At 42.5% G+C, this 13,883-nt stretch overlaps 1 protein-coding gene across 3 annotated transcripts in view; it reads left to right on the top strand.

Annotated features, from left to right (window-relative positions):
• dgkb (diacylglycerol kinase beta) overlaps positions 1–13,883 on the top strand; it is an 87,575-nt gene that overhangs the window by 38,610 nt on the left and 35,082 nt on the right. For all 3 annotated transcript variants that reach the window (XR_002875030.1, XM_011485842.3, XM_023964689.1), the window contains 8 exons: positions 595–711; positions 967–1,065; positions 2,565–2,666; positions 5,711–5,784; positions 7,175–7,249; positions 9,118–9,203; positions 11,279–11,368; positions 12,505–12,665. Coding sequence is in view for 2 of the 3 variants with exons in the window: in XM_011485842.3 (XP_011484144.1) it covers positions 595–711; positions 967–1,065; positions 2,565–2,666; positions 5,711–5,784; positions 7,175–7,249; positions 9,118–9,203; positions 11,279–11,368; positions 12,505–12,665 (804 nt within the window). In the remaining variant the exon portion in view is untranslated. The remainder of the gene's footprint in view (positions 1–594; positions 712–966; positions 1,066–2,564; positions 2,667–5,710; positions 5,785–7,174; positions 7,250–9,117; positions 9,204–11,278; positions 11,369–12,504; positions 12,666–13,883) is intronic.

The following is a 13,883-nucleotide window of genomic DNA, read 5'->3' as shown; positions in this document are numbered from 1 at the left end:
TCTGAAAAATACATGTTTGGCTCCGCCCACTGCATGATGTCACCATGACAACAGCACAAAATCGGAACATTCACACAAATTACTCTGTGAATATTTCCAAAATCTAAGAGCTATTGCAGAGAAGATGGCCTCTAACCTTTGAACAGTGCGCCATCTTGAATGTGACATGCAGGTGACGGCGTGTTTACCTGGGCTTTGGGGTTTTTTCTTACCTGGACCTAGATTTTTATTTTTTTTTCCAGATGTGGGAACCAAACGTTCTCAAACCCGTTTGAAATGACCGCAACAGTTTTTCTGATGCCGAGATGGTGGCGAAAAATGTCCAATCGACGCAGAACTTTAGAAGATAAATGCCCGACTCGCTGCAAACGCAATACTGTATGAATGACTATGACCTCATTACCGCGTGGGCGTGGCTAAAGTGGTTGGAGAATAGAGAATTTTCATTTGAAATTGAGCCACGAAAAATGGTAAAGGGAGTTAACTGTCTGAAACACACAAAAAATCCTTTTTTTGTGTGTTTTGTCTGGTTTTTGTGCTTTTCCGTCTCCCTGGCTTCGCCTCACAGTGTGTCGCCTCGCCTTCCCTCCACAGATCATGCATCATTTCTGGGTGGAGGGGAACTGCCCCACCAAGTGTGACAAGTGTCACAAAACCATTAAGTGTTACCAAGGCCTGACTGGGCTCCACTGTGTGTGGTGTCAAATAACGGTAAGATGCCACCCGAGGAGAAGCAGCCTTTTCCTCATTATATTCCCACTGCTTCTTGTTGTTTAGGATTCGCTTTTTTGCACCTTTGATACCTCACAAGTCATTGCACCAATTTACACTCAGAAAACACTTGTTTGCAGCCGCGAAATGATAGAAAATAAAGCAACAGCAACAACACGTGTGATGCAAATAAAAGCACGAAAATACACTGCAGAAAATCATGCGGCCGTTGATTCCCTCCTCTGCCTCCTCCAGCTCCATAACAAGTGTGCCTCCCACGTCAAACCCGAGTGTGACTGCGGACCCCTGAAGGATCACATCCTGCCCCCCAACTCCATCTGCCCCATCGTCTTGGTAAGAACGCCCTCCCCGGCCGGTCAGCGGTGCCGCGGCTGAGCCAAGTCGAGCTCGTTTGAGAGTGTGAGCCGAGGATCCAATCATCGGCCCGTGTGCCCCCACTGAGCTCCCAAACAGCCAGGCTTTATTTTGAAAGGCTGTTTCCCAAACTGAGCAGTCTGGCTTTTTTAAGGGTGGAAAGTGTTCCTGCGCTGTTAAAGCTCCGACCAGCAGCAACACAAACTTCTGCGCTAAAAGTCGAGGCAGAAAATCCGGATAAACGCTAACTAAACACTAAACAAAATACACTTTCATTTTCTCTGTTTCATTGAGTCGTTTTATTTTTAACTTTACACAGCTGAATAAATAGGAAATCTGTTTAATTTCAGAAGTTTTATTGCTTTTTAAAACCCAGTGGGGAGGGGGGGGTACGTTTGACTCAAAACGTAGCTCCGCCCACCTGGTCATTCAGCCGCAAATCATCAGTCTTCTCACTCTGACGCCATTATGTTTGTAAAATGCCGTTTCAGTCAACAACGAAACCCAAAATCTGTCCCGCCTGGATAAATAAGATAAACATTTGAGGAAAAATACATAAATATTTAAATAAAATAATATCAAAGCATTCTACTTCCTAGACACTTGTTTTTTTGTTTTAAATATAATGACTTTGAAAATAAAGGAGTTTGGTCAAAATATTCACAGACTGAAAGTTAAAGTCATGTTGTGTATTTTCCTTATTTGTTGTAAATTAGTTAGGAGTTTGATTTTCCCCCTCAAATAATAAGTAAAAATCATGTTTTATTAAGCAGAGTTTAAAGATTAATTTATTTTTATTATTGTTTTAAGTTTTCTCAAAACCTAATTTTTACTTTAAATAAATGTGTTTTGCAGTTTCTGCTTTGGACCAGCAGGGGGCGGTGTATCCTCTTCTGCTTCTTCGCCACATTAACCAGATTTTATGATTTTATTTTATTTTTCTCTCGTTTTTTCAAGATCTCAGTAAAAAAGAAAAATCTCCTGTAAATATTTATCTCGCTTTGATATTCATTCAGTCAAAATCTGCATAAGATAACAAAAAAAGGTGGACCAAATCATGAAAAACTCTTTATTTTTCAAATTTAATGTTTTTTGTACTTCTGCACGTTTTTATGCACAGAAAATACTTAAGCCTTAATGCAAATTCAGAAGAAGAAACAGGTTAATGGAAAACTGCGTTTTTAAATGCATGAATGATAAACTAAAATAAGAAAGAATAAAACCATGTGGAGGGTTGGTTTGGTTTGGTCTGGCCTGGTTTGGTTTGGCCTGGTTTGGTTTGGTCTGGTTTGGTTTGGCCTGGTTTGGTCTGACAGAAACTGATTTCTGGAGCTTTATGTGGAAACATAAAATAATGCAACTAATGCAGCAGGGCAGAAGGTCAAACAGACCCGGACCGATGAGAACAACACATAAGTGATGCTGCTGGAGCATTGAAGGCCTCACGGATCCTCTGACCCTTTGACCTCTGGCTTCAGGAACGGCAGTCCACTCTGAGGAAGGACTCCCGATCCAGTCAGTCGGGGCGAGGAAAGATGCAGCGGGCCAACTCGGTCACGGTGGACGGACAAGGACTGCAGGTCAGAACACCCGACGTCGGTCAAACACAAATGCATTTTCACAGTTTTACAACTCGGAGTCATTTCCCCCAAATGAAGCCATGAAACCTGTTCTCTAAAACTCACCGTCGACGTTTCTTCATCGTCAAACATCAGGTTTATAGGGAAACACCCGCAGAAGGTGTCGTCTGCTTAGACGCACCAATGATGGTGCGGCAGAGCTCAGTCCGGACATTCGTCAGGCGGCGTGGAAACCTGTCGCCGTCCGCAGCGACCGCTCGTCTCCTGACAGGAATGTGACGGATCACACGGCGGACACATCCATCCGTGCCTCTCGCTGCTAACCAGCGTAATATTCAAGATTATTATTTATAATTACAGGAAGTAATGGATCACTGCGGACCGGACGGGAGCTCGTTAATTCCCCCTCGGCCTGCTGGGATTGCAGACGGGGGGAGGGGGGGTTAAGTGCTTCATCTGTGTCAGGCAGGACGGTTCGGCCGACGCCTGCCGGGTCGGAGACGATCAGAAACACTGAAGCAGGAGCGATGACGTCATCAGGATCGAAGGCCTCAGCCGAAACCTTCAATCCGTCATCTCCATTCAGTCAATGACATGAAAACCACTTTTGGAAACCTTTACGTTTTCTCACCTCTGACCGATTTGAACGACGAGACGAGCTTCACGGTGAAACGGTAAAAGATGCAGCAGATCACAGATTACGCTGGGATTACGTCTCACCAAAGAGCAAAACAACAAAAACTGTTGTAAATACTTAAAAGATAAAAAAGTCACTAAAAAATATCAGTTAGAATAAATAATGGTTGTTCAAAGTGCAACGTGATGACAAAACGGCAGACAGATTTTCACCTCAAAAATCCAACAGAAGTTAGGAAATACTTCCACAGAACCACAATTCAGGTATTTGTAAATTATAAATATTTCCCAGTTTTAAAGGATAAACTAATCTGTGGTTGATTTTATAAGTAAACTTCATGAAAATAAAGTTTTAGGTTGAATTATAAAGACGTTTCTGTGTGATGTTCATCACATCTCTTTGAATTTATCAGGTAATGTTTGATAGTATTTGTGAAAACATGTTTAAAGCTAAACTATAACATTTTGTTTTCCAAAAAAGGATCATTTTTTTCTGTTTAAAATGATGACTTTTTAAGGCAGTAATTGACAGCTTCATTCTTGTAAAATTTTGACTTTTTTCTTATATATATATATATATTTTTTACGCTGGTCATAATACTTCGTCGTAGACGGGCTCCAAATCGACCTTTTTCTGTCCAGTAGACAAATAATAAAGAAATACTTGGATCAGAACCATTTTATTTATATCAAACAACAAAAACTATAAATCTCTCAGCCTATTTTAAATCAAGGAGTTTAGTAATTGGAAAAATAATTTTTTCTAAACTTTGGTTTGTTTTTTCTGATTTAAAAAAATCTTTTAAATGAAAGAAGAATAACAAATGTGCTTATTTGTGACCTGCATTCCACTTCAGCTCCTTATTCTCATGTTTTTTCCGTCTTTCTTCGCCTAAAACCTGCAGTTTCTTTTTGCGTCTCTATGGAAATGATGCTGAGTTCTTGGTCCAACTCCGCCCACTCATAACCAGGAAGCTGTTTGAACAAAACGTTGTTTTTTCTTCTTAGTTTCACTTCTCGTTTCATCCTTTTCTTGCACTGATATCAGCCTTTTACTCCACTGTTAAGTTTTCTTCTTTTCTTTCCCCCGTTTCGCTCTGATATCCGGCTTTTACTCCCCTAGAAAACAGCGTTTAACACACAGTAATGTTTTTGTTTTTCTGAAAACTGTCTAAGGGAATCTGGTTGGTGTCAGTTAAAAAGTCTTAGTTCTGGACATAAAATCTCAGGCAGGAGGACAAACAGGACAAAAATATTCAACAAACGGTTTATTTTTTTATCTACCTAATAGTAGGAAGTATGGAGCAGAGACGTTTTTCTCTAAAGTAAATGGAGTTGATATTACCACCCACATCTGGACTTTACTGACCCGCAGCAGCAGTTTGTGACGTTATGAAGATCTAAAGTTGCTTTTAAAAATCTATAATGTTTCAAAAGGCCGACACTTTTAGACAGTTAAAGACTTTCCCAAATAAACGTTTCCCAAACTGACTTTCAAATGATTTGTTATTCTTCAAGTTATAAACTGACCAATCAGGGACTTCAAAGCCCAATGGCTCCCCCACCTTGAACATTTGATTGACAGGTTCTCCCTGAGCCCGTTTTCTTTTTTCGTGGAAGAGGGGACTTTGAACAAGCTCACTCCTGATGGGGCAACAGTAGTTTCCATGGAAACGTTGACTCGGACCAATCACTGTTCACTTGCGTCGTCTGGCTCCAACATGGCGACTGGACTGACTTCATTTGGCTGGAGCCAGACGTAAAGCAGCATCCATGGGTGACGTGTGACGCCACCCATGGATGCTGGTCCAGTTCTTTGTTCTATTTAAATTAACCCTTTAACGCTCTGCTCTTAAAGACGCTGATGAGCACAGAGTGTGTCGGAAAAGCTACATTTGTTTAAAAAAATTGATGATAAAACAGAATCCATGTTTACAATGATGGTTTTTTCTAACTTGTCCTGTCCATCAGCTGAGCAGCTGGGGTTGGACAGGTTTTACTGTTATCATAGGGGGGTATGGATCTCCTGATGCACGAGGGGTATATTTGTATAAACCCCTGCTGTGTTTGAGGCTAAACTTGATCTATATTAACTATGTCTGCATCTCCAGCTGGACGGGACGGAGAAAAAAGATCTTTGTCATTTTCTTAGTATCAACCCAAAGCTGCAGCTCCTTTTTCAGGAGCCACTTTCGGCCCTCGCTAGTTCACAGATTCCAGGAGTTTGAGTCAAACCCAGGTGAGAGCTTTTCCTCAGGTGGAGGAAGAGCGAGCGCTCGGCCGGCTGACAGGAAGGCGCTGCAGATGGTTCGCTGCAAAAACCTGATAGAAGGGCTTGAAAGCGAATTCCTGTGAAGCTTCCTGCAGTCTCCAAACACCAAGCGTTTGTTTTGACATCTTCCACACAGATCACAACAATAGAGGGCACTCATCCTCTGCTGGTGTTTGTCAATCCGAAGAGCGGGGGGAAGCAGGGGGAGAGGTAAGAACACAACCTGTCTCCACAAGAGGCCTGTGAAGCCCCGACAGCCGCGCTCAGAGGGGGGGCGCCGCGGCCGGGACGGCCAGAGTTTGGAGCTTCTCGGGCTAAAACAACATTTACTTCACATAACACACACGTTTACTCACACACGCGTGCACGCTCACATGCACGCACACACACATTTATTTATGAACACCCACACACGCATGCCCACACACACACGCATGCACGCTCACATGCACGCACACAAACATTTATGTATGAACACTCACACTGGCATGCACACTCACATACACACACATGCACGTTCACACACACATTTATTAAAGGATACTCACACACGCAAACACACGCAGGTTCGGTCACTTGCATGCGCACACACACAAACATTTATTTATGAACACACACACACGCATGTGCACGCTCACATACACACGCACACACACAAACATTTATGTATGAACACTCACTGGCATGCACACTCACATACACACACACGCATGCACGCTCACACACACTTATTTAAGGACACTCACACACGCAGGTTCGGTCACATGCATGAGCACACACAAACATTTATGTATGAACACTCACACACGGATGCACACTCACATACAGACAGGCACACAAACGCATGCATGCACACGCACACGCACAAACATTTATTTATGAACACACACGCAAGTGCACGCTCACATGCATGCGCACACACACAAACATTTATTCACATTCGCACATGTGCACACTTGCACATACAAACACATGCACATGCTTGTTTAAATGCTACATGCTCACACACGCATGTATGTATGGAAACACAACAATGTTCAAGAGTTCACACACATATGCTATCTGACATGCACACACACTCAAACACACACAAAAATGTATGCATGTGCACAAACACATGTCCACGAGGTCACACATTCTCAAATGCACACACACCAGCACCAAGGCATGCACACACACCCAAAAAAGCATGTACAAACGTATGCATGTTCTCATACACACAAAGCACAACTAGCACACATGCGCACGCGCGTGCACACACACTCACCCTCTGCGGTTGCTGACACGTCGCTGCCTCATCCTGGGCTTTAACCCAGGGCTAATTGGGTTATTACTGAAACATATTCATTCACTTCTTATTATGCCGACTCTCATTTGTTTAAATTATGAGATCAAAATACGACTTCAGCCAGTTGGTATAATGAAATTGAAATTAGAATGAATTAGTCTTTCTAATGGTTTGTCCTCAGGGGGCCGTGGGCCCGTCCCGCCGTGCTGTCCGGGCCTCCGCCGCCTCGCTTCGCCTCGCCTCGCTCTGATTTGAGTTAGGCGTTAACCTGAGCGGCTGCTCTTCACTCACCGCTCTTCTCTTCTTCTTCAGGATTTACAGGAAGTTCCAGTATCTGCTGAACCCGAGACAAGTGTACAACCTGGCCAAGAACGGACCCATGCCGGGGTAAGAGGGCTCCTCCCACAGTCCAAAGCCAGGCTTAGAAAATCCTCCTCAAACCCAGAAGATCTAAAGCCGTTCATGTTTCCCATCAAACCCCTTTCTTTCACCTAAAGGGATTTTATTTGATTTCAGGCAAAAAACTGTTTATTCTGTCAACGTTTCACCTTTTCTAGTTTCATCCACTTAAAGTACAACAAGTTTTTCAGGAGCAAAAAAATGTATTTAAATAGCAAATAAAAAATAAATCAAAACAAGTTTTGAACTCTTGAATTGAAATTAAATCAGTTCAGTTTTGTGGCAGAGAGGCTCTATACTTAAACATTTTCATGTCATTTAGAGTAAATAGAAATGCAGTTTTTTCCAAAGAAAGAATGAGTAATTCCATCCCAGATGATTAAAATTATTTATTAGGCAGGCTCAGACAGAAAACCTTAAAGTGTGTGAGGTTATAATCTTCTTGGTCAGAAGTGACCTCATGTTGGAAGAATATAAAATTCTAACAGATTAGTTTGGTTGGGATTCATTCCTGAAGCGTTTCCATCAAACCAGCTGAGATGTTTTCCTTTGATATTTAGACACAAATGCTTTGTGTTCAGTGTTTCAACCTGGTAAAAAATATAAAACCTTATTGCCTTTTTTGATTAGATCAACATCAGTGCATTAGTATTGAACGACAGAATAAAGGTAACAGATGAACTCTTATCTCAAACCTAAAGCTGCTAGTCTGTTCATCTTCACCAGTTCAGCTTTAAAAATGCTGTATATTTGTATTTAAATGTATTTTAATGTTGCTTCATGGGTAAAAAAAAGGAAAAATCCGGACGAAAAAGAAAGTTCTTCAACGCTGCTGTTGCTAATCTAGTGTTTAGATTTCTAATGCTGCGTCTGGCGTAATAACCACGATCAGATGCAGGCGTCGCCTTGGCATTAGTCACTTCCTGCTCCGAGGACGGCCTCAAATGAGGCGAGTTCAGACATAACAAACGCTGGGGATGACGGCATCAACCCTCACGCCAGCGGACGGTTGTGTGACGGATGAGACGGGTGACTCTCTCCCAACGCCACGTGTGATCGCGCATACCGCCGGCTCAGGCAGCCGCCGCCGCCGCCCGCGGGCCCTCCACAGTTCACACCTGTCATTAGGAGGAGGAGTGGATCATTACATGCATGCATGCTTCCTCACAGGAATGCTGCGGCGCCGTGCCGCCTCCTTGTTTGGCTTTGATTAAGTGGCATCTTTGTGGTCCTAAATAAACAGCAGCATGGAGCTCGCCGACGCCGCCGTTTCAGGGACCCTCAGCCGTTTTCTAAAGCTTCTCCATCAAGCTGGCGGGGTCCCAGGTGACCCTGGCCTGCTGGTTAATGTTGAGTCAAGCGTGTTCACCGCAGCACGCATTAGCAGGGCGGACGGTCGCCGTCGGACACTGCAGGCCGAGGCCGCCGCGCACTGCTGACAATTAGCTGCCTCTGTAATGCAATTAGAGCAAATGAAGTGTTTGTTTCTTGGTATTTAAACATCTCCAAAGTTGCCTTTCATGTTCTCGGCCGTCTGTTTTGCTTCTAATAAGGTTTGTAGCCCCAGTTGGAGAGTAATTGAGCGAATCATTTACCCGCCATACGAGGCTGGGAGGCTGGCTCATTCAGTTAGGGATTTGTTATTGTGAAGGAACGGAAGAAGTTGGTCTGAACATTGCCTGTCATGATCCAATTAGTCCCTTAACAGGCAGGCGAGCTCCCTGAATGAATAATATCAATGCAACATGTGCTGTTCTGTGGGGCGAGTGGGCTTTGCAGCGTTGACAGCGGTGGCTGTGCGCCTTGTGACATGTGAAAGACCGGTCCTTCAGTGCACGTGACTGTGTTTGCTGCAGGCTGAACTTCTTCAGGGACCTTCCTGACTGCAGGGTGTTGGCGTGTGGAGGAGACGGCACCGTGGGATGGATCCTGGACTTTATCGGTACTTTTTATTTTAATCCTGTTTCTGTCTTTATTTATTAGTTTTTATATCCAAAGCAACGTCCGTTAAGTGAAGTCCTGTTCCAGCTCCTGGGTTCCTAACCGTGGACTGTATCAGAAAGCTGGACTGAGTCACGTGACCCACAGAACAGGATTTTACCTTGCCCATTCGGGCGCCCCCATGTTGGAGCCAGACGTCGCCACTCGGCGTTGATTGGTCCAAATCGGCTCGAATTTCTATGTCAGGCAAAATCACCAATCGGGAGGAAGCGTCGGCGGGCCGCACCCCCACCACTTGAAAGCGGGCTGCACCAAATCTGTCAAACATTTTTAACGTTCCAAGTAGGCTCCACCTACCTTCATTGAGGCTTCCTATTGGTCAGTTTATAACTTCAATAATCTTGAACCACAGAAGGAAAATGAGGATTACCAAGAAGATGTAACAAAAATGTGTCAGAGAAAGAATGGTTATTCAGAGTAACAGCTGTTTATTTCTCTATAGAAGTCTATGGGACTTTGGCTCCTTGGAACCTGCAGGTACTTCCTGTTTGGAACGCCGGGGGGGAGGGGTCACTCCGTCCAGTTCTCATATAGAGCGGTCAATGGTTTTATAACACTCTGGGATGTATAAAAGGTGCAAAAGGAGCAGTTTTGGCTTGGAACAACCTTTCTCCCAGCCGCCCTTGCAGGTGGATACGGGAGACCGTCTGTGGGTGAAAAATGGTCAAACCTGGACACACAGGTGACCCGCACAGGTGTCAGGCTGGTAGACGCTCAGCGAACCCGTAGAGAAGAAAAAATGTTCATGCACATTGTTTTCTGCAGGCATGTTGCAGCGACAGGTGAACATTTCGACAACACGTGGGGGGGGGGGGGGGGGTCGGCGCGACACACACATGTCATACAGATTTTTCCTTTTATGGATTTTTCAGTTTAGAAGAGAGCAAATAAGACCATCAGGATATCTAATGTACGGATCAGGTGCTGGCGAGCCACTGAGAAACGTACAAACCCAACATATTTACCCACAACTGATTATGTTTCATATCAGCATAACACAGGTTCATGTGCACAGCGGTTGAGTATGCCCCCCCCCCTCAAAGAAACCCACTACAGATGGAGGATACACACCCTCACACACAGACACAACCTACACACTAGTCTACCTTTACTTGTGTCCTTCTGGGTAAAAATCTCTGTGACAATGGCGTCAAAGGCGTCCTAATCGTCTTTAAGTTTCATAAGTCCGTTGGTCTGGAGCAGGACCTGTCGGTCCGGCATTGATCGTCCATTATTTATTACTTTACGCTTTGATTAAAAGTCCAACTCTGAGACATTTTCTAGTGAGATTACATCCGCCATTTTTGCAGTCAGAGCAAAACATAAAATAATGGACTCCTATTAAACTTTATTAGCAACCACAGAAGAACAAACGTGAGCTCAAAGGCGCCCTCCACCTTCTGTCTTTACTGCGTAGCTCTGTGTCAGATTCAAACACTAAATAAATGAGGACAAACGGGAAATACTATAGAAAGTGAGGATGACAGCCTCACTCGCTGTTCAGAGACAGTCTATACGTCATACAGCTTTTTTCCTGTACATTTTACAGTTGTTTTTTTTTCTTTGCTCTGTTCCCTTTCTGTTTTGGGAAAAATGCACTATTTTTAAAAGTATTCCTTCCTCTTATTGTTCATCCCATGAGTCACCTTTCTGGGTTAAAAATAAACACTTTCATTACCTCCAAGCCTGCGCACTTAGAGCTGCTCAAATAAGATGATTGCCTGAGTAAGAAAATGACATATTAGTCGTCATTTGGAGGAAGGAAAACTCACCTGTGTGGTCCTGAAGACTTGTTTTCATGCCATCAAAAATTGCTTCAATTTTTTATCAATCAAAACAAAGACAGGTAATCACCATCAGGCAAAATGTGTTTTTGAAATAGAAGGTGGATCTGGAAATTTTCCGCTTGTCTTTGGGTTTGACAGGCAGACTCACAAAATGGGTTTTTCTTTTGTGCGTCGCTCATATTTGGTTTTATTTAGCAGCTTGTTGTTGATCATTGTCCCTCAATTCTAGATAAGGCCAACATGGACAAGAACCCACCTGTGTGCATCCTTCCTCTTGGCACGGGCAACGACCTGGCCAGGTGTCTGCGATGGGGAGGAGGTACTGATGCCACAGCATTAGCAGTCTGCTAAAATATGAAATAAACCTGTTTATTCATCTGATAGGGACAATAAATGTATTGTAATTGTTGTTTTCTGCAACAAAAGTGTAAATTTGGAAACGTTTGATAAAAGAAAAATGACATTTGAAAGTAGTTTGAAAGGCTAAAATAAAATACACATTGTAAGTTTGAAAGAAATATTTTAAATTTAAAAATAAATTTTAAGCAAACAGAAAACTTGAGTTTAAAGTCCCACTCCAACTCTATTTTTTTCTTTTGTAAAATCCTTCCCGTATTTTCTGCAGCGCAGTAGGAGATCGTTAAAATCTCATCTGGGTTGCTACGTTGGTATCCCAGCATGCCTTTCTCTACACTCTCTCCCGTTAGCTTATAGCTCCTCACAACGCCAAGCTAACATTAGCAAATAAAAACGGCGAGCAGGTTTTGGCCCACCCACGGCAGTGGCTGCGTCAAAAACCCGAACTTTTTTAAACCGCGAGTTTTTATCTGCTCCTGATTCATCACAATTCAAATATTTAAAATTAAATTCAAATAAAGAAAAACTCAGAATGCAGTTTCATTCTGTAATTCTTTTCTATATGGAGAAAAATGTTAAAAGAACATTTGGTACGTCGGAAATGACGCCGCCAAAACCAAATGTCAACCAAAGGGCTCAAAGCTCCGCCCACATTTAATGTTAACGCAAAAAGTCTGAACTAAAATTGTAAACTGAGACTAAAAGCAAAAAGGGAATGACAATTGTGTAAAAATAAAACTGAAAATGTTACTATTAAACATTATTTTTGTTTGGTTACAGTATACTTATTTTTTACACTTTTTTTTTACAATTTTATTTTTTGTCAAATTATTTTTTTTATTGAAAAAAATATATATTATTAGTGTAATTTTTAAATATATATTTCTTTATTTTCAACGACTTTTTCAAATTTACAGTCTGTTTTTTAATTTACTGTAAGCTGATTCTGATCGACTCCAAAGAATTCCTGTAGTTTTAAAAACCGCTCATATTCTGCAGGTTTTTTGTCTTCCCGCCTCTGATAAACTCTTGATGCGCCTGTAGAGCGTCTCCTCCGGCGCTGCGCGTGTTTTAGAGTCTGCTTCCTGTTTCTCTGAGGTTACGAGGGCGAGAGCCTCTTCAAGATCCTGCGGGACATCGAGAACAGCACCCAGGTGATGCTGGACCGCTGGAAGATCGACGTGACGCCTGCTGACAAAGAGGAGCGCGGCGACCCGGTGCCCTACAGCATCATCAACAACTACTTCTCCATCGGAGTGGTGAGTCTGCCACAAACATGGACACAAAAAGAGCTGCAGACACAAAGGTCACAAAGTGTTGGACTGACGCCGACAGCGTCACAGAAGCTGAGCTGAAGAGCTCCAGACGCAACATTTTACACCAAACACTAATACATAAATCATCTTTGCTGGAGGTTTTAATTGTAACCACATCTGCAGAGCGGTAATTGACAGCTGATTGCACGTTGCCTAGCAACTGCATGATGCTTCTCTGACTGGGCTGCGCTCAGTCTCACATTTAAAGTGTCAAAAGAGACCGGCTCCCATGCTGAGAACAAACGGCGAGATCAACCGCAACACAAACGCCACACGACCAACCGCCTGAGTGACTCACACCTTCATCATCAATACAACGAGAAAAGAGGAGAAGTTTTCAGGAAAAACACCTTGAAGTGAAGGAAAAAAACACAAAAACAGCAGCTGTAACACTAAAAATGATTAAAATAACAATCCTCTCCATGCAACAAATATTTAATGAAGATGTACGTCCATAAAAAAAAGAGAAAAAGAATAAACTCCACAACTCCATGTTTCTGTTTTATTAATATATATATATATAGATATAGATATAGATAGAAAGATAATATTTATTTATTTAGCTTCCAGTTTAATTTTTACAGCTAGAGTTTATCTTCATAAACACAAAACTGCCAAAGTGTTTCCTCTTTTCTGCTAAAAGAAACTTTCCAAATAAGTTTTTTTTTGTTAACTTTGCTAACTTGAGGGTTTTTAGTTGCTGTGTAGCTGCTTCAAGAAAGGAGCGGATGGATTTTAGTCACATAATGCGGTGGACAGAATCCAGTAGTTTTCCAAAGTAAAACCTCCTTCAGAATAAGATTACAAAGAAAACGGAAAAAATTGTGGGGCGTGTTTTTTTTTTCTCCTGTGACTTGGTACAAAACTATCCACAGCCCAGCGGTTGAGGACCATCGTTTGTAGAGTTTGACAACTGTATTTAAAAAAAAAAACGGTTGGTAAAGGTGTAAACTGAGTCAACATGCGCTCGTCTGTTGGCCTGTGAGCGGCGGCCAGAGGAGCTCAGGCCTCACCTTAAAAATATCTCTCTGGAGGAATAAATGGCTCGGCTGTTAAAACGTTGTCTTGAAGTTTGTGCCTCACATTTGTGGAAAATCCTTGAAAAACAAAAACTAATAATAATAATAAAACAAAAATTTCAGGAAACTCATCAATTCCTGT

This window comes from Oryzias latipes, chromosome 16 (assembly GCF_002234675.1).
Source record: "Oryzias latipes chromosome 16, ASM223467v1".
Classification (NCBI taxonomy): Eukaryota; Metazoa; Chordata; class Actinopteri; order Beloniformes; family Adrianichthyidae; genus Oryzias; species Oryzias latipes.
Note: the sequence above shows the minus strand (reverse complement) of the source record. Positions and strands in the feature narration are given on the sequence as shown.